Raw genomic sequence first — 20,451 nt, forward strand, 5'->3', positions numbered from 1 at the left:
CCACAGCCAACGACTTGAGAACGTGATCCTATCGCAGGGTGTTGTTTGCCTGCGTTGTGTTGCCGTGACGTTTCCTGTTAGGAGTCAGCCGAGGACTTACCTGTCCCCAGTTTGGGCTGCTTTGATGTTTTATTAATTTCAGGAAAAAAAGTGACATTGAATGGGAATTGTGAAGTAGAGAAGGCTGAGAAGGTTTCTGTCTACTTTTAGGATACTCTGTGAAGTCTTGAAACACTGTATTCTGTGCTTATAGGCAATTATAAAAAATAGTTTTGGAAAGAGCCAGCCCAAATGTCAACATCTATTTCTGGATTTTTAGTAGTATGCACAAGCCTAATTTCTGCAGTTCTGGCCTGCTCGTGTATCAATGAAAGCAACTTGTAACACTCAAAGCAAAGGGAGGAGGGGCAATTCAGTTTTGTTCCATTAAGTCCAGTCACTTCGACAGTGAGTTAATGAAAGAAATGTTTTGCAAGCACATTGGATTCTTTGGTCTAAATTATTTTTTCTCAGTGTTTGGCACAGGTCTGTCTTCGGGTAGGACTCTAGGTGAATGGGAAAAACAAATAAACGTGACCTTTGTAAGGCTGGCATTTTCTTTATGAAGCCAAAAGGTGCACAAATATACAAATATTAGCCCAGTTTTATTTTTGTCCCAGAAAGCTTCTCTCTGGCTGACAGCGTCTCTGTGTTCCATCCCTGGCGTCGTTGCTGCCCGGTGTGGGCCCTGTGGGCCTGGCCGTCTGTTTCACTGGGAAAGAGCCTGCCTCTCCAGGGTCCCTGTCATCCAGTTGGGAATGGAGTCCTCTGACTGGCCTTTCCCCTCTCCTTTCTCGCCCCTGTTTATTTGGAGCCGGCTCCAGTACCTCAGAGCAGGTGGCTTCCCTTAGCTGGTTACCTCAGGATCAGCAATTACTGGAAGGTAAAAGGTCTGCAGCGAAGGGTGGAGCGTCTGTTATTGCAGCCATCGTGGCCTTGGGGAGAGTCTAGGGACCCGGAGAGAGTCTAGCTCCTGCAGGAGAGGGTGCTCTCCCTGTGCTTCTTACTTCTTAAATGCCTCAGCACGTTCAGGCTTAATGCTTGGATCTATCTCAAGTTTAGTAAGGCCAGCAAGTGCCTGTGCGGCCCAGCCCCCTCTGCGTTACCTACCTGGCAGGCAGTCAGCCTCCTTCCCTGCAGGGCTCTTAGGGTCCTTGCCCGAGAGTTCTGCAGAGGCACTTAAACACCTGCAGGGGTGCCTCGCCCACACCTTGGGAAATCATCTTTTAAAAAATTTAGCTCTTGCCCTCACCTCAAGCCTCCTTTTGAAGTTTCCCCCCTTTCCAGCCCCCATCCCATATCTTGCCTGACCTGTGGCCTGGAGAATTTTGAGGAATTGCCAGGTAAGATATTTTGTAATCTCAGAACATATGTAAAGACCTCCATAAAGGACTGGGGCTGTTGAAATGTCTCCGTGTTTGCTTAACAAGCATACTAGGGGAGTGAGGCGAGGAAAAGAAGATGTGGGCAAAGAAACAGAATAGACCATGTGACTGCCAGTGCCTCAAGTGGAATGACCCAGTGTCCTCCTTTTCTCTCCACCTTGTTTAATTCTTGAATTTTCTTTTATTGCACACTACGCTTTGACATTACACATTTTGTCTTTTGTTTTACACCATGCTTTTCGTATTTATATATATGCTACCATAAGCTGCACAAAATATTTTTTGGAACTAAAAGGGGTCTAAGAAATACCTACAAGTATCCATTAGAATTTCTGTTTTTAAATAGTGACTTACTAATCACTTTTTACCTGTTAAGCAATATCTTAAGTGCTTTCTGGAAAGCTATGTAGTTGTTACAGATACGCTGGCAGTAGGCTGCTTGGGTTTAAACTCAGTGAGTCTACACATAAATCACTAGATGATTATCTTGGGCAAGAGCTTAATATTTTTCATCCTCGGGTTTCTCCCTCACTGTAGTGTCAGGAGGACTAAGTAAGTTTATGTATAAACACAGGCAGATGCGTCTTACTCATCTTACAGCTCTGCTGTTGTGTCTGAGTTTACTACCCAAACGATGCCTGGCATCAGAGCGGTGCTCTATAAATGTTAGCTCCTACTATTACTATTTACTTTGGTTATTACAGCAATCCTCAGACAGATGTAATCCTCACTTCACTGACGGAGTAATGAAGCCAGGCGAGGTTATTTAACTTGCCCAAGGTCATTCAGCGAGCGAGCGTGCAGATCAAGGTCTGCACCAGGCTCCTGTCACCGCCCGAGCCTCCTGCTCTCCCCCCGAGTCTGCCCCTGTCACTCCATTTGGGCAGCATGATTACATAGATTGGATTGGATTGTTGGAAAATCACAATCGCATCCAGGTGTGCAGGTTCATGTCCTGATTTTTCTTTTCTCCTAAGTAGTTATCATTTGACTCGGATAACACATCTGTGCTGTCAGATCACAGAATTTTGGGGCTTAGGTCTGCCGTGAGCCTTGCAGCTTTGGGGAACACTGTCAGGAGGTGGGGCGCCGGGTTTGTGCCTTGACGTCAAGCGCTTCTCCTAGGAGAGGAGCCGTCCCATGGAGCTGCTCTGCGCGCGTCGTAACACGCGTGGCACACGGAAGCGTCACGGGGTGACGTGTGCGCCTCCGGCGCTCGCGGTGGGTCTGAGGTGATCTCTAGGGAACGGGTCCTCAGGTGAAACAGAGAAAAGTGATGAGTGTCTAAGTGGCGCACTGGCCATTTCCCAGAACTTCAACCTCATGCTGCCATCTCTGACCGTGGGGCTTGCTTGCCCTGGTGTGTGACATGCGTTGCGTGACCCTCTCCGGCTGAGTGAGCGAATGGATGTCCCCACAGAGGCGACGAAAGCCACCAGGAGGCCTGGGGTGGGCGGAGACAGGAAGGTTGGGTCCAGGTCCCTGCGGTAATTGGAGCCTGTCACCCCGTCGTTTCCTGAGCACCTGCGTCTCCTGCTGACGCCGCCGTCCCTCAGGCTTCGGGAGTCCCTTCCCCACAGGCACTCGCTCTCTCACGCACACCGGTGGCCGGTCCGGTACTCAGTGCCCTTCTGCGCTCGGTTCTGCCCTTTTCTGGCTCAGCGAGTGGCTGAGCTGGCGCGATGTGGCCCCGTCGGAGCAGCGAGCCGGGCGAGCGAGCTGTCCCTGTCCCCTCACCTGGGGGGACCCGCGGCTGCAGGGCGGCGTGCCCGGGTGTGCAGGCACCATACACTTTCTCGCCCTGGCCCGATTATCGTCCAGCGGAAACCGTTTCTCATGCCCTTTTCTTTTTAACTCAGTCGGGATCTTCTCTAAGTAAGCGGCACCACTGAACCAACAAGAACCGTGCGTTTTGTTTGAGCAGCCGCATTATATATCTAGAATCAAAGGAAAGAGGCGGTCTTTAATATTTGATGGCCCCCAGTCATATTTAGTGTGGGGCCTTTCAAAGCACCCATGAGGCGTCGTGGCGGGCGGATTGTCTGGCGGTTATTGTCACGTCTGCCCGTGTGACAGTGGACTCCTCTCTTTCAGCTGTCCCGTTCCCGCCAAGCCATCGGCTCACAGCCAAGGAAGTGTTCGACAGCGATGGGAAGCCCCGCGTGGACGTGTTGAAGGCGCATCTCATGAAGGAGGGCAGGCTGGAAGAGAGCGTGGCGTTGAGAATAATAACGGAGGGCGCGTCGATCCTGCGACAGGAGAAGAACCTGCTGGATATCGATGCGCCGGTCACAGGTAGGTCCTGGGCTGGGGACGCCCACGTGTGCGTGTTTGCTGTCCGCAGCGTCGTCGCAAGTCCTCTGCCAGTGAGTCTTCAGACACCTTGCTCGCATGGGCTCTTCTCCCCACAATCTTTTGCTGTTGAATCTATACATCTATCCTTAAAGGACTAAGGATATTTTGTAGAACAACAAATGTTTTTATTTTCTTGTGTTTAATATATGTGAAATTGCGATACTCTGAAAGATGGTGTACAACTTGGAGATGATAAAGATTTCTCTGGTAATGCTTTAAGAAGTGATATTTGTCAGTAGCAATACCAAGTGGCATAAAGAACGAGGGATATTCATTGGGAGAGATTAGACAAAGGGTCATAATACATCCTGTGTTTTGTCAAGTCCTCCAGGTAATCATTCTGATATACATTAAAGTTCGAGAAACACTGGACTTTAGGAAGAAGGCCATCTCTGTCTCTTTCCTATAGTATTTTGTACCTAGAAAATGAAACTTCACTTTTTGAGTGTTTTGGTTTTGTTACTTCTTAGGGTCAGAAACATGCCTTGCACAAGTGGGCTTCTTTTAGGCCATAAAAATTAAATCTCGTCAGAATAAATTTTGTGTAGTATTGAGCATCTATAGAGACTTTGTGGAGTTTGCTTAACTTGGACGTTTTCATTTTTAGAGAAGCTAAAAAATGTTTATTTGCCTGTTAAATATGATCATTTTGGCATAGAAAACCATTTAGAGACAGAATACTATCCTTTTTGAAAGAAAGGAGACATTTAAATGTATTTAAATTGCTTCTTCAAAAATTATAGGTCTTCAAATATATGTTTGAATGTGACTTGTAGGAGAAAGGTAGCTTTCCTGAATATCAGACCACACTGTCCTTGATCAGAATGTTCCTGGTATTTCCTGTTCCACAGACATTGACATTATTTACATTTTATTTTTGGCTGGAAATGCTGTTTTTCTTGTTTATAACTAAAAAAAAAAATAACTTATGGTTAGGTTCAGGCAGAAGTAAGAGAATCCAGCCGTAAACTAACTCTCAGTCCATGACCAGTGGTTTCATCACAAATCCAACACTGAGTGTAGCAGATAGGAGAACTCTCAAAACAAAACAAATGGCAAATATTTTATAATTGCATACAAAGCCACTGCCCGCTTCCCTCTAGTCCTTCCCTCCTACTTTTTATTAATAAAAATGTTTCACTCTCAGATGTTTAGGGTTGTGCTAACACCTGCCATAGTTTGCCCTCATTTAAGAAAAACCTAGGAATTTGTGTCCTAGTTATTGGAAATCTGGATAATCCTTCATTCCTTTAGCATTTCTTTAATGTTTAAATGAACAAAACTTTCACTTTCAAGTGTGTATAAAGTAATAAAAGATTTGCATTCATTTAGGACTTTCCCCCGGAAAACTCAATGTGTTTTATTTTGAAGAAGACAGGAGCAGGAGGCTGCCCGGTCCCCAGGCTCCCCGCATCTGTCCCTCTGGAGAGAGAGAGGAAGCAGTGTGGATGTCCCCTCGCGGGGTGTGGATCCAGCGTGTGGTTTAGACTGGAGAGCAAGCCCTCTCTGTGGGAGTAGAGATGAAGTTGATCTGTGGGTCCTTAGTCCATTTGTGTTGCTACAACTGAATCCCTGAGGCTGGGCAGTCCATCAAGAAAAGAGGTTTGTTTGGCTCACGGTCTGCAGCCTGTGTAAGAAGCGTGGCCTCCGCGTCTGCGTGTCGCAGGACCTCAGGAAGTTCCCCTCATGGTGGAGGAGCGCGGGTGTCGCATGGCGAGAGAGGGAGAGCGAGGAGGGCGGGAGGTGCCAGGCTCTTTTGAACAGTCCGTTCTTGGGAGAACTTACTGGTTGCCCAGCGTGCATGCGGCGCCGCCCGTGACCCAGCCCGCCAGGCCTGCTGCCGTCGCTGGGCGCAGATCCACGCGGATCAGAGGGGACAGTTATGCAGACCGTCTCGGACCCCCACGGCAGAGCGTTTTCCGGCACCTCCTTGCCTGCTCAGGGTGATGGCTGTTTCCGATTTACGTTGAAGCATGTGTTTGTGTGTTGGAGACATTCAGTGAAGAAAAGTATTTTCCCCCTGACTTTTTTTCTGAAAATTGAGTTCAACTTTTCCTCCTTTCCTTGCAAACACACACATGGAATATATATATTTTTTAAATGTGGCAAATATCAGCGTGGCAGCTCATTTTGGTAATGCAGCTTAACAAACCCTTCTTGGGCGTTTACTCAGTGCAGGTGGCGCGGGCCCTACACAGGTGAGGGAGACCTGGTTTCTGCCTCCCAAGGGCTCAGCATGCAGCAGGACACACGGAAACAGATAGTGACCAAGATCAGCACATCAGCTGTTGATTAAATTAAAGGATCTGGATTTATTCAGGCAGATGAGGAAGTATCCAAGTGGATATAGTTAATTTAAAGCCAAAAAGTTTTCCTACCTTCTAAATGGCTAAGGTTCCCCTCACAGATGTTCCAGCTTTGAGTTAAAGAAACGGTTAAGTAGCGGGAGAACTACCTGTCCTCAACGTGCACTGAGAACGTACGAGGAAGGCGAGGACTGGAGATGACAAAACATGGGACGCAGTCCTTGGCTGGATGCCTCGAGGTCCAACACCCGAACAGTGATTGCTATTTAATTATTTAAGAACTATCACAGGGCGCCTAAAACTGGCGTGGGGACTCAGCGAAGGGGTTGTGGAGAGCCGGGGAAGTCCTGAATGGAGTACGAATGGGAGCATGTGCGACGAATGACATTTTCCCACGTGGGAAAGCTGGGGCAGGGCATTCTTGACAGGGAGGAACAACAGCACACTGAAGACACTGGCATTCTTTGCGAAGTGGCAAGGAATGATCTCCGAGGCTTGCTGTGAGAAAGGGCAGAGAAGGGAGGGAGCGGTGGGGGGGCTGGCGGGTTAGGAGGCCAGGTCCAGGCTCCCACGGGCAGCACCTGGCTGCTCCGGAACGGTGGCAGGTCCGCGGTCTCTGCGCAGGAGCCTCACATAACCAGCTTGTGCGGGACTGCGTCCTCCATGAGCAGGGCGGAGGCGGGAGGAGCTGTCAGGAGGGGCGGCCGGCACCTGTCACACTGGGCCAAGGGAGCCCTGGCGATGACTGTGCAGAGTATGGGGATTGAATCCAGTTTTCATCCAGGGCCTTTTAAACTGGTGTTAAAGTTGATTTTTAAGCACCTGATTAGTTTGTGTTTGATGAAAGTCAGTATCTTTAGCATAAGACATTTATGCAGGGATCCAATTTACATTTCTCCTTGAAGTTCTCACACTTTCCTGTTTTCCCTTTGACTTGCTGGAGAACATTCCGCTCATTTGTGAAGCAAAAGCAGCCGGGAGCTCAGGAACTTGAATAGAGTGATTCAGAGCTCATTCTCTGCTGCTGGGCCAGGGGGGGAGCTGCTAATCGCTCTGGTCTGTCTGTTTCCTGCGGTGGGGGTGGCGACTGTCCCTGGGGCAGGAGGGTTCCCTGGGCTGCCGCTTAGCTGTCAGGCGGTTGCCAGGAGAGCCCTCTGGCTGTGTTCCTGGCTGTGAGAGTGGACCCGTGGCCAAGTTTAAGGTCACGGCATTCCTTCCCTTGCAGCAGCTGACGTCAAGTAGGAGAACTCCCTTTGCCTGCACTCTGGGGAGAGTGAAGTGGGGTTAGGAAGCCAGTGTCTCTGGGGCTGGGAGAGCAGCGCTCACTGTCCTCGCACTGTCAGCTGCCACTGTGGAGCAGCGTCGCCTCAGCTTATAAGGGGGTCAGATCTTACCTCTGGGGCACTTTGCCCTCCTGCGACTTCAGTGGCCAAGTCCTCGGCCTGCCCCGCAGCCAGAGGCCTGCCCTGGGACGCGGCCCCTGCTGGAAGTCAGCGCATCGGCCCGGCCTGGGCAGCAGCACGTCATGCGGATGGCCTTTTACTCCTGAATGTCGGCCCTTGATTTAAAAACAGATGGTGAAAGATGACTGCATGAGCGTGAAAGTAATTTTCCCCGGTCCGTTCGCCTCTCCGGTCTTGGAAGGTCCTTCTGGCAAACCCATTTTACAGATGAGGAAAGGGAGTCTCAGAGCTGAAGTCTGTTTCCAGACGTCAGTGTGGAGCAGAGTCACCTGGAGGTCTTTAAGAGACGGGTGGCTGAGTCCCACCTCCAGGGTTTCTGAGTTAGCTCGTGGCATAGGGCCTGAGAATTTGCAGGTCTAGCACGTTCCCAGGTGCTGCTGACACTTGTGGTCCAGGAGAGCACGGGATTAGGAGTCAGACTGAGGTGTCCTCGCCCTCACCAGGTGTCCATCTTGGCAACTCGAGCTAGGCTGTTGCGCTTCGTCCTACACACTCTGCCACCTCCGTGTCGCATGTTCAAAGCCATGGGCTCTCTGTTCATCTCGTAGAATCTGTTCCTGCTCATTACTAAAGAAAACACATGAAGAATGCTGATGCTAAAGGTTCTTAAGAAATAGAATACATTCTTTTAACTATCGATTATAATTTATTATATTTTAAGTAAGAATACAAATAACAAAGGCAAGACAAAAACAATGTGCTTAGCATATTTGGGGCATAAAGTTTACTCATATAATTTTTCCCAGAAAAAAAATTCATAGTGCTTTTCTTTCAAAGCTCTTTGGTCATTAACTGTAGAAGCTACAAGTGGGACAGTTTATAAAGGAAGAAAAGGAACACTGAGGTTCAACAGCATCTTTGAGTGAGTTGGGTGATAGTGAAGACAGTATTCTATGAAGAATGGCTGAGCCATAGTAATTCAATTATTTGTGTGTACGAGTCAGGAATAATCTATTAACATCAGTAAACATGCAACACTGTCTACAGCAAACATTTGACAGTCATAATCACATCATAATTACATTAGAAATTATTTTACTTTAAGACGTAGTATATATTTCCTTTTAAATTTCTTATGAATTGGTACTTTTCACAGATAGTGAAGTATTTAAGCATCTTTGGTAAGGCAGTGCCTGTAGTTTTCATAGGAAGATAAACATCCCCCAAACTATTATTCTTAAAATCTAAAAGTGATCACTTGCAATGTTCATATTCTGGTTCTTTTGGAGAAGGTTAAAATATATTAAAATAGATATTGTTATAGCTTTAAGAGAAGTGGTGTTTCAAATAACATTGAAATGCCTCCAGGTAAGGAAAGAATATCTTCTTAGGTACCTGAAAAAAAAATTACAGATGTTTCCCTCTGTTTACCCACATTATACTCATGCTTCCACTCTTGTCTCACATTCCAATTTCTAACTGAAGTGGGTCCCTAATGATGGATTTATTCTCTGTCCAAGCCAGTAACATTTGCAGTGTAAGGGCCATCCCCAAGACTGGCCACAGACTGGGAGTGGTCCAGGCAGAGTTTCCACAGGTCCAGAGTGAAATTGTCATTTTCTTTTTGGTGAGAATGCTTTCTTTTTATATATGAAACTACGGTGACAATAGATAGTAATTTTTATAGATTGTGGGAGATAAGTCGTTTTTGTTGTAGGGCCAACATTTGTTAGGTTCTTGGTTTTTGCCATTCATTATTATAAACACTGTACTTTTTAAATCTCCATGTTCACAAAAACCTATGAAGGAAGTACTGTTATCACCTCCATTTTATAAACAGGAAACTAAAGCTTAGTGAAATCTCAAATCTTACTAAAGTTACCCAGCTAGAAAGTGACAGAACTGGAAATAAAACCCAGGCAGTTCAGCCTAGGTGTCCCCATTTTATTTGGGGGCAGAAGTTAATTTTACAGGTCCATGAAGTCATTAAAAATGGGGGGTAATTGTCCTGAATAATTTTTTTGCTTCATACATTATCCTACTAAATGTGAAACATATGAGGACATGGATTTTGTGTTACGGTTTTGTGAATATGCTTCTGTTTCAAAATAGTTTTAATGTAAATGCAATGCTGATTTGTACATAGTGAATAATAATAATACAGTAGAAATATATAGAAACCTCTAAATGTCTTTATTTTTGTGTGTGTGTGTGTGTCACTGTAATCATTTAAATAGCATTTATCTTTTTATTCTGGTTTTCTGAATTAGTTAATTTTCCTGAATGTAATGATTTTTGTCTTCTTAGTGGAGTGTTTTAGACAGAAGAGATACTGGATAAATATATAAATCTACTGGAAATTGTTTCTTATGGAAGAATCTGTGGTTTAATTCATGGACTAGTAAGGGAAAAATAATATTATATTTTGATGTAGCTGCTTTACCACTATTTAAAATGACTGTCTTAGCATATAAAATATGGTATTTAAAAATATTAACTAAATGCTTTTATGCACACATCTTGCTGATGTGAAAATATATTACCTGAAAGAAAGCCTGTAGGCAGTCAGTCCTGGCCTTGTGTTTGTTTTCAAGGTCGAGTAGTTTTTCCTTCCGTGTGTCGTCTAGCTCACCAGCAGTGTCGCTGAGTGGACATTTGCCTCGTGAAATAACAAAAGTCAGTGGAATGGTTTGAGACCTCAGTCAGTCTGTTGGGGGAGGTCCCTAAAAAAAGTCCAGTGTTCTTTTCCTCATGTTAAATCCCAAAAGTTCTATGAAGCAGACTGTATATACATATATATTTATGTATACACACTCATATAAATCCATATGTAAGAAGAAGATAACAAAATATGCTTCTCTGTAATTGATTTCTGTTCACATTGGATATCGTGGCCTGTTTGTCAGCCAGTTTGTGACAGCAGTGTCGTTTCATTCTGGTCCTTAAGATGTTGGACGTTTGTTTGGGCAACAAGGTGTTTGAACTGCAGATTCATGAGAGTCAAATATGTAGGTGAAGGAAACTTGACCTTTTTTTTCTTTCTGTCAGGTTAGCTTTTTAATTTTTTTTTTATTAATGCTTTCTGCTTTTGAACTTTCTTCTTTGTTACAATAAACAAAGCACTGTGCAGGAATGAAATGAGGATTAGTCAGAAAGAAAATTATAGATAAAAATGAGGGAAACCTAAAATGATTAATGAAGTTTTTTTCTCTTTTATGGCTCTATTTGTAATGAATTATTTATCTTTATATAAACTGATGTCAAGATCACAATTTTATTTACACTTCCTTTCTTTTCAGATTAATGTATTTTTTTTATATTCAAGACATTATTATTATTGGGATTTTTGGATTTTATGATTTGTGTCAGACATTTTAATATTAAAAAATCGATTTGGGATTCATGAACCTGATTCCATTTCAGGCATGCAGTTAACTGTCGTGGTCTCTAAGTGTGCTGTCTGATTTAAGATGCCATCTGGTGGTTTGCACTCAATACATCTGGTCGTATCGATACTTCTAGCTGCCACCAGAGCCCTGTGTGCTTTATTGCTTATGAGGGAGAATACTTTTGAAATGGCATGCAAAGGCGTTTGTTTCCATTTCAAACAAAGAATTTTTTGGGATCTCCCTTTTTGTTTTCTCAAACCAATATATGCATTTTTGCTTTGGTCTTTATTAGCCTAATCTGATTCTTTCTTTAAAAGGATCATGATCCAGTTCTAATTTTAAGTTCTCAAGTCTGTTCACAGAAATGTGTAGTCAGCATCCTCTTTAAAATCCTAATTCCCTATGTTTTTCATTTAGTTTTTAAGAGGTAAAATTTGATTGGATTTGTATACCATGTGAATGAAAGATTGTCAGATAATCATAAACATGAAACAGAAATTATTCATCTGAAATTCTTTTCCTCGTGTTTTAAACATTAAAGGCCAGTTCCTTCAAAGGTGAACCTCAGCTTAATCTTAACGACTGCTTTCTTTAAGAGACAAGCTGGTAATATTTATTAAATATATATCAAAGTTAGGTGAAAGTTAGAATGTGAATTTTCTGCATTATTGATATAAAATATCTATTCCACTTGAGCATCTGAATTAAGGAAATCTTAAAAAAATACATGAGAATATTTTAGCCCTTACAAAGTAGTGTGTGGCTGGTTAGCTTAGTTTATTAAGGGCATGGTGGCATCCAGCCAATTTACAGATTCTTTTCCCTTTTAGTTTGTTTGGCATTCTCAGATTATACTGAAACTTCTGGTCTATCTAGCCAGTTTATCTCAAAAAAAAAAAAATATATATATATAATGAAGATGACTGGAGGGAGAGGGAGGGTGAGAATAGGGAATGTGATTTAGTCCGTGCTGTGCCTAATGACAGTGCAGCAATGACTTTATTTCCCCCCGTCCAGCATAGGGTCCAGGTTAAAATTGTGGATCTCTAGAGTAGCATTTTGCATCATCCACTCCTACCTGTGTGCCACTAGGCTGGACATTTCGCCTCTTCATCCTCGGCGACCTCGTCTGCTCAGTGGTGGCTGTGTGGTGGCCGCCTTGCAGGTCTAGGGAGAGGCTGTGCCCATGGCCCAGATGGGGCGAGTGCTCAAGAAGCAGTGAGTTCTGTTACTGTCGCCATAACCATCTTTGTCGTGGCTGGTACTGTTACGTGGCGCATATACCAACTCTTGATGCTACTCCACTGCTTGGTGCTTAGAAACATGAGACTCTTTAACTGTATCAGTTTGGATAGTAGAGCAGACTCTGTATTGCCCCCTTTATGGATGCAGGTAAAGGCCGAGAGGGCGATGGAGTGACAGAGGGAGCAGACAGGTCCTCCTGCCTCCAGCTGTTCCCTCCTCACCCTTTCTTAATTCCAAAGAAAATTTCTTTAATTTTTTAAAAATTAGAATTTACTAAACATACATAAGGGCGGGCTTTGCTTGAGCACCACGTCAAAGTGATAATTCTTCATATTTGGTGGCTGAGGATCACTCTGGCACAAAGACCTTTGCATTTTACATTTGAGTGATTGAACTGTTTAAATAAATAACAGTTTGTACACCTGCCGACAAAGCGCACATTACGTGGTTTTTACATTTACCCGGTGATGCGCAACTGTAGATCGCTTTCTGACACTTAAGTCAGAAGAATGGTACAGGGATTTCCAGTGATTTCTTTTCCCCACTCCCACTGGGGACCCCAAACTATTTGGCCATATTTTGTTGTGTGCCTCTTTGTGGAAGCTTTCTAGGATTTCTAGAAAGCTCAGACTATCTTTATATAACAATTTCTTAGTCTGTTTCAAGATATGTCAATGAGTCTTGGAGTAAGAAAAACACTAGGCAAATATCAGTTAAGTTGGAAGAAAGAAGGAATTGTAGGTTAAAGGATCAAGTGTCAAAACAATATAATACTGATTGGCCTCAAGTATGCCTTTATTCTTTTGTACACTATAAAGAAACATAAACTGTTTCTATGTAGTAACTAATATTTCAGGTTCTGTTTTTAGCCACGAATGAACTCAACAATAATTCTGGGAGGTAGATATTCTTTGGATATCCCTTTTATATATGAGAAAATTGAGACATGGAGAGATTTGGAGAGCTCTCCCAGGGTAATAGACATAGTAAATCCACAGTGTGGAGGTCTCTGATTATTGCTATTCAAATCTAGGCAGTCTGGTTCCAAGCCCAGAGTCTTATGAGGCAGGGGGTGGTCCATAGACAATCGATTAAAATATTCTTGCATCAGAAATTCTCCCGATATTCTCAAGCAGTGCTTTGCAGCAATCTTCTGATTGATGGACATGTTTATAAGCATCTAAATTATTTCCTTAACACCATGCAACTTGTAGAGAAAACATCTACAGATAGTGAAGTGAACACTAGACTATGTTAAGGGCCAGTTAATGTTTTAAATGTGAATACACATTTTGTTATTTTCTTTTATTTCCCCCCTCATGATCTTGCTTCTAAAGTTAAGTTTTGGCATTTTTTTGCTTTGAAGTAGCTATAAGTGTTAGGATATTAGAATCATTTTAAAACCTGAAATCCTTTTAATACCCCTCAATGAAATTCAAACAACTTACGTAAGACCTCAGCTGCTCTTGGCCCAGTAGGGAAGGATGAACTCCCGAATGATTTTCCTCTTCTTCCTTCTTCATCTTTCTCTCAAATGTCCATCAAACAGTATTTGTTGTAAAACACTGATAAAAATAACAACATCTTATTATATTCCTTGCAAATTCTTGTCTGAAGCCATACGTTTTTCCTAGTTAGAAGAAAATTGGCATGCAAGTACTAAATTATTTTATATATTTGAACTATCAAAGAAAGCAATTTAAATAATGGCTTTTGGCATAGGACCAAAGAAAATCTCATGATGGTATTTGGCCGCCATTTAAAAATACATTTTGGGCCTCCCTCTTGGCTTAGCTGAGGCGCAGCCTCTCATCTTCCTCCCTGCTCCTTCCACTTCTGCGGAGCTGCGGATGGCCCGGACCCTGCAGGGCACAGCCCTGCGCCCTGTCTCGCCCTGGGGAGAAGCACCCGGTTGAGCCCTCTCTGCTAACCCAGGTGCTAAGGAATGGTCATTAGCATTCTCTGGACTCTCGCTACAGCCTAGCAGTGCACTAAAGGCTGCATGCTCTAGCAAGCAGCCTGGCGGGCAGGTGCTCTTGTTACTCCCTGAGTTAGAGCAGAGTTCTTTCCAGCACAAACACAGTGTGGGCCACCTACGTAATTTAAAATTTTTAATCCTTTGCACTCGCTTTTTTCCCCCTCGATTTCTGTATTCTACTTGGGATTTAATTTTTTAAATACCCCAGATTTTACAAAGCGCAGCGGTAAAACTGGAGTTTCTTTTCATACAAACTTATTTATTTTGGATTTTTTTATATTTCAAATTATTGATACATTCAAAGAGTAATTTTAATCTCTGTATTTTTGCTGACCATGTTGAGTCATATTCGACATCCGGGTGCAAAGAGTTAAAGAACTATTTAAGAATTTTGAAAGAAACAGGTGAAATTAATTTTAATAATGTCTTTTACTTAATTTCACCTATCCAAAACATTATCGTTTCAACATGTAATCAATATAAAATGATTTATAGTTTGCATTTTCTTTTTACTAAGTTTTGAATTTTGATGCTTATTTCATCTTTAGGCCACATGCAGTCTTACTGACTATATTTCAAGTGCTTAACAGTCTTGCATGTGGTGAGGCTAGTAGCCGCGGCATTGGACAGTGTGGCTCTCGGTGGAGAGGCTGACGCTTGGCAAGTGACTTGCTCACGATTACAGCCTGAGCGAGTCCTGCAGCCTGGAATCAAACGCAGGTGGCTGCTTCCGGGCCGTAAGCTCTCAGTGAGCACACTGTGCCATCCAAGGAGCTGGATAGCTGCTTTCTTCCTTTAGTCAATGATCATAGCCCTCTTGGACTCTTCTGAGCTTTAACTGCCTGTATCACAGCTAACCAGCATAGTCAGATTCCATTCTCTACTTTCTGTTTCAGTTGAACATGTGGTGTAAGGTAGTCTTTGGTCATTAGGTCAATGGACATAAGATCACAGCCCCTGGAAGTCTATGGCAGTCACTTGCCTTCTTTTTTCTAAACTAACTGCTTCTGTCTCCCCCCCTAATTGTGAGCTCGTGCCTCTGCAGTGTGCACGGTTTGTACTTCTATTTGGCAGAAACTATATTCTATTTCTGATCCTTCTGGTCTGTCCCTACCTACAAACTTTGTTTTACTTTCCCAAGTGATTTTGTACAAAACTATGGTATTAATTTCATTAAGGTGTTAGGTTTTATTACCATTCCATTGTTGAGAAAGCATCTATGACTACCCATTCCTCACGGCAGGGATTCTTAAAGCAGTATGGAGCGAGGTCTGTAGGGTACGTGTATCTAGCAGAATACGCAAGGTATCAGCTGGGGGTGAGCAATGGGACATCCCAGAATGTGGAAAAGCAAAGCAGTGCCATAGACTTGATCTAGAAAGTGATCAGCTTTCCAGTCTGTCCTTCACACAACATCCAATAGGAAAACTGGGATTAAGAAAGGAGAGGCATTGTTTATAATGGTAACAATACAAATTTTTATAACATGACACTTTCAGAATCATTTTTTTCTAAAGTTGCTTTGATGAGTGTTTAATCACAATATTTATTTGATTTTGGAATGTCAAATAGAGTTAAAGAAGACAAAAGATTTTGACAGTTTTCATTAGGGGACATCTTCTTACACTGTTCTGTAGGATTGAGTTGAATATACACTATTTATTATATCCCAGTATTCATTCTTCCAATTTCTACCTTTTCTAAGTGGCTCACACGGCCACTCAGCGGACGGCTAAATTCCCTAGTCTCTTTTGCTGCTGTCTGTGGGCGGGCGAGTGCCTAAGTCTTGGTCCGTGGGGTAAGAACAACAGTGGCGTGCGCCGCTCCAGATTGTGCAACTGAGAGGAAACATGATGTCCTCCTTGTCTCCCTTTCCCCTTCTTGCCAATACACTCAGGATGGCAGGAGCGGAGGTGCCACCTGGATCCAGAGACAGGGACTCCCTGTGAATGTGGCAGAGCCACAGCATGGAGGAGCCCGTGGGTCCCAGTGCTGTGTAGGAGCCGTTTCAGCCCAGATTGCTTATCTCCAAAAAAAAAAGTTTTATCCTATTTAAGCCATTGTTATATCTGGGTCTTGGCTGTAATTTTCACAGCCAGCATTCTAATAGAAAATCTAAATTCACTAATATCTCTGCTGCAGGTTGTTTCCTACCTATCCTACCATAGATAGCGTCACCCCCTGCCATAAACCGCACTTTTTCCAGAGAGAAGCAAATGTATTGTTCTCTTAATGAACCTCTATTAATTTTGTTTCTCTATATTGAGATGCGTCGAGAAATTCCATTTACCTGAGGAAGGCCTTCTGTTCTATTTATTTATTTATTTTCTTTCCCCGCTGATGTAAACAGGCTTAAGTCCTGTGTCCACTGGAAAGATTTCCTTGACCCCTCAAATAGCAAGGCCTCTCTCTTCCCCTAGCTCTCATTTTATTACTTAAGGCTGTTTAATTTAATGTTTATTGTGTAATGTCTTGTCTCTCCCACTATACTGCGCTTTCCTTGAGGAAACTCAGTGTATCTCAAACTTCTGGGAAGCGGCCGTAGCATCTGTCCCAGTGCCCGCCTGGATGAGGGACCTAATGACTATTCAGTTTGATTTGATATAAAGAAAATGTTAATTAAATCTTAATCTATCACCTTAGAAGTTGAGAGGTTTGGAGATACATTTTTTAATAAGGAAAGATTAAGGCTGCTTTCCATCTCTTTCCAGTTTTACTGTATGGAAGTAAACACAAAGGCGTGGGACAGTCCAACGTGATAATTTAAGAGTAAATAATCCCATGTGACATTAGTGAGATGCTTACACAGTCGAACAGTTGTGAACTCTTTATTTTGATTCTGATAGGCTTCCTACTGATCACAGTCATAATATATAAGAGTAGGTTAAATGTTGATACATATGTGGGTGGCTTTTTAAAAATGGCATGCAGGGAAAATGGTTTTATTCTGACTATCTGTCACCCTTTATCTCAGCTGTGTGCCTATTCTATATTCTTGGTCCCTACTCTGTACCGCAGATTTTTGCCAGCTGTGAGTTTTAGCTCTTTACCAAAAGAGCCAGTTCTTGGGTCTTGAGCAGAACCCGCTTATTGACTAGAGATACTAAATTGCATGACGTTATAATTTATCAGTGAAACCAGTGCACTTTTGAAAATAAACAGGGTGCTGTTGCAGATGACACTACCACAGCACATTTAAGCTTATTGGCCAACTTGCGCAGATACCTTTGGGCACATTAATCATGGTCCTGTCATTTGTGGGCGACTGCAGAATGGCATACCACCAGTGCAGATTGTAATTATCTGCCCTAACAAGGTGAGGGTGGTCTTCATGTAAATAGTATTTTACATGCAGATTTTGAATATATTTGCATTTGGATGTAGACATAAGTGCTTTTCCACAAAATAATAGAGTAAACCATTAGAAATTTAGTGATGGTAAATTGGCCGGTCAGATGTCAAAAATTGTGACAAAAACAAAAATGCTAGCTTTATGCGGTTCTACACTTGGAAGAGTGTGCAGGACACATTACGATGGACACATGAAGACGATTCACGCATTTATAAAATGTCATCCATGGGCGTTTCCCTGAAGCACACCGTGCTGAGCATGTGCGTTCAGTGGCGCCGAGTTGCTGGTGTCAGAACGATGGCAGGGAGGGGACAAATTACTTCCCTTCCTCTTGAGCCTTCCCAGTTAGCCAGAGACATCAGATGGCTGGGGACAGAGCGGCGCGGTTTCTCCCGCCCACGGCACCAGGGCCCTGCGGCCGGACCCTGTCCAGGGAGACACACTCGTGGAGCACAGCGAGGTGGCTTTCTTGTCATGGCCCCAAGCGAGGATCAGAGCGATGGTGTCCGGGGACAGGGTGACTGGCTTCGGCAGTGACCAGATGACTCTGTTGCCGCGTCGACCCGCTCCAGCCAGGGGGTCGTGTCCTTGGTGTGGTGTCCGAACGGGGCAACCCTTTCCACAAAGCGATGGCATCGTGGGGGAATTTAGGCCCCGTTCTGTAGCAGTTTCTCTAAGGAGCTCCCCGGGGCTGAGATCACCTAGAAGGGTATCTGTGACGTTCTGGACCCCTCTTGTTTCCTGGTGAGAGCCAGGTGAACTGGAGGGCGCGGGCGATTGTCTAGGAGATGGTTCGAGAAAGGGACGGAAATTCTGGAGGATCAAGTGTGATGAAGGGAAGTGTAAGGCTAGCGAGGTGACAGCATACCGTCCATTTGGCCAGTAGGATTAGGTTCAGACAAAGTAAAAGTCATCGGGAGCTAGCCAGGGGTCACAGAAATGCTTACCTGATGGCCGCAGGTGACCAAGGAATGCCAGTTGTGAGGGCAAGGCAAGGGTTGTTGGAGGCAGTTTGTGTGTGGTTAGGGTGAGTCTGGGAACTGGGTTGGGGGGACAATGGCGGCACTTCCGTTCCTACGGGGGACACTTGGGGGCCCCGCCTAGCTGGAGGGCCGTAAGTTGGATGTGGAGATGGTAGGTAAGTGTGACATTGTGATGGAGACAGACATGGCCTTTTCCAGGACGGACTGGCATAGGTTCCCGGGCTGACTCCTCCAGGTAATTGAGCAGTTTAAAATGGTAGAGGGAGAGAGAGGAAGGATCTTAGCAAAACAGGCCTTCTGAGTAATCAGAGAATTCTGAGAAAGGCCAGCTGTTCCAACAGAAAGGGGAACGCAGTGCCAACAGTCTGTGCAATGGGAGTCAGTGTCTCCTGCTGTGTGTTTGTCAGATAGAAGGCATTATTTTAAGGGGCAATATGATCATGATTTTAAGTAAATCTTTAAAATGTAAAGGTAAGTTCTTCTGGAGCTGATTTTGATTTTGTGTTAATTCATCAAGGCCTAATGCTCATGCTATTGAGTGTTCACTATGCTACTGGCAAATAAATCCTGAACATCCGCATATAAAGTAAAAGTGCGGCATAGAGGTGTTCAGTCCTGTGTTCTGGACTCCGTCTTGTTGCTTCTGCATTCTGTCTGTAGTGGGGGTGTTGCCTATTGGGAAGATCGTTGGCTTTAGAATTAGCAGACTTGGGTTTAATTCTGCCGACGAATTTCCTAACACGCCTCCTCATTTACTCCTGTGCAGGTGGGGGAAATAATTTCCACCTTGACACTGTCGTGAGACTTGGGGTAACGTTTGAAAAGCCTGTCACACAATATCTGACATGTGGTAGGAACTCAGTGACCAAAAAATATTATTTATTACCGTTGCAATTGATGTGTGTGCATCTATACACCCAAACCTTACGTAGTAATAAAATGGATGGATATATATGTTTATATTTAGTAAACAGAAGAAATAACATTCCTCCCTATGTAGTAGGCTACCCTCGATACTGATCGGCACCGTGTGGGGATTGCATTATTGTATCTGGTAACTTTGACAATCATTCTTGCTGAGAAATATCAAACATTTGCCAGTTTAATCAGCACTTCATAGTTGCCCTTTTGGTGCAAATCAGAAATCATGAGAATAATTTATAAGTCAGAGAATTTATATAAACTCTTTCTTATGTTGTTCGACCTGCTTTCTTAGCACCTGAATTCTCCTTTTCATCTGACTCATGAGTTGCTTGACATTTGTTTTGGTTCCAAGTAAAAGTATAGTTGTTTCATTTAGGATCTTCTTGTTATTACTAATCCAAAAGAATACCGTTTTTCTGAGTGTAACAGGAAAAGGAAGATGAGATAATAGTGTTGATGAAACTATGGTCTAAAAGCAGTGAGAGAGAGCACAAGGCTACTATGAATCAGGAATCCTCAGAGGTTGTGCTGGCTCTCACCGTGGCTTCCTGCAATTCATGAGCAGATTATTCTGGGTGATCCCAAAGCCTGTTTTGATTTTGATTCTGTGAATATATTTCCTACTCAAACTATATGTTACATGACTTCAAAGTGAATAACTTGATTAGATACCTGATCAACCTAATCAGGATTTCCTCCTGCCACCCTTTAAAAACACCTCTTGTGTCAAGATAAGAGATAACCCCAAGTTTGTTATTGTGTGATTTAACTTCCCACCCTATGATGGTTTCCTGAATGTTTTAGAACCACTAGTTTTTTTGTGTGTGTGAGTTCTTCAATATCTAGAAAGATCTCTCTGTCATTAGCATAATCTATATTGTTACAGCTGAAGCTCCTAGCCCTGCACGTGTTTCTTTCATCTTTAAAATACAGTCCGTTTCACAAAAAATGATTTTCTTCTTTAAAGATGCACTTTTTTACATTCTTCCTATACAAATAAAAAATGGCTCAACTGCTTTTTAATTTGAATAACCTTATTGTGGTTATAGAAAAAATGCACAATGAAAAAGGAATGGATTTAGGAATTTTAAG

The 20,451-nt window shown here is 43.4% G+C and overlaps 1 protein-coding gene across 3 annotated transcripts in view; it reads left to right on the forward strand.

The window, feature by feature from the left end:
- Nucleotides 1-20,451, forward strand: part of PPP3CA (protein phosphatase 3 catalytic subunit alpha) — a 298,091-nt gene that overhangs the window by 144,059 nt on the left and 133,581 nt on the right. For all 3 annotated transcript variants that reach the window (XM_020284523.2, XM_020284525.2, XM_075998704.1), the window contains exon 2: nt 3,519-3,719. In XM_020284523.2, coding sequence (XP_020140112.1) covers nt 3,519-3,719 — 201 coding nt within the window. The remainder of the gene's footprint in view (nt 1-3,518; nt 3,720-20,451) is intronic.

Source organism: Microcebus murinus, chromosome 29 (assembly GCF_040939455.1).
Source record: "Microcebus murinus isolate Inina chromosome 29, M.murinus_Inina_mat1.0, whole genome shotgun sequence".
In the NCBI taxonomy this organism is placed as follows: Eukaryota; Metazoa; Chordata; class Mammalia; order Primates; family Cheirogaleidae; genus Microcebus; species Microcebus murinus.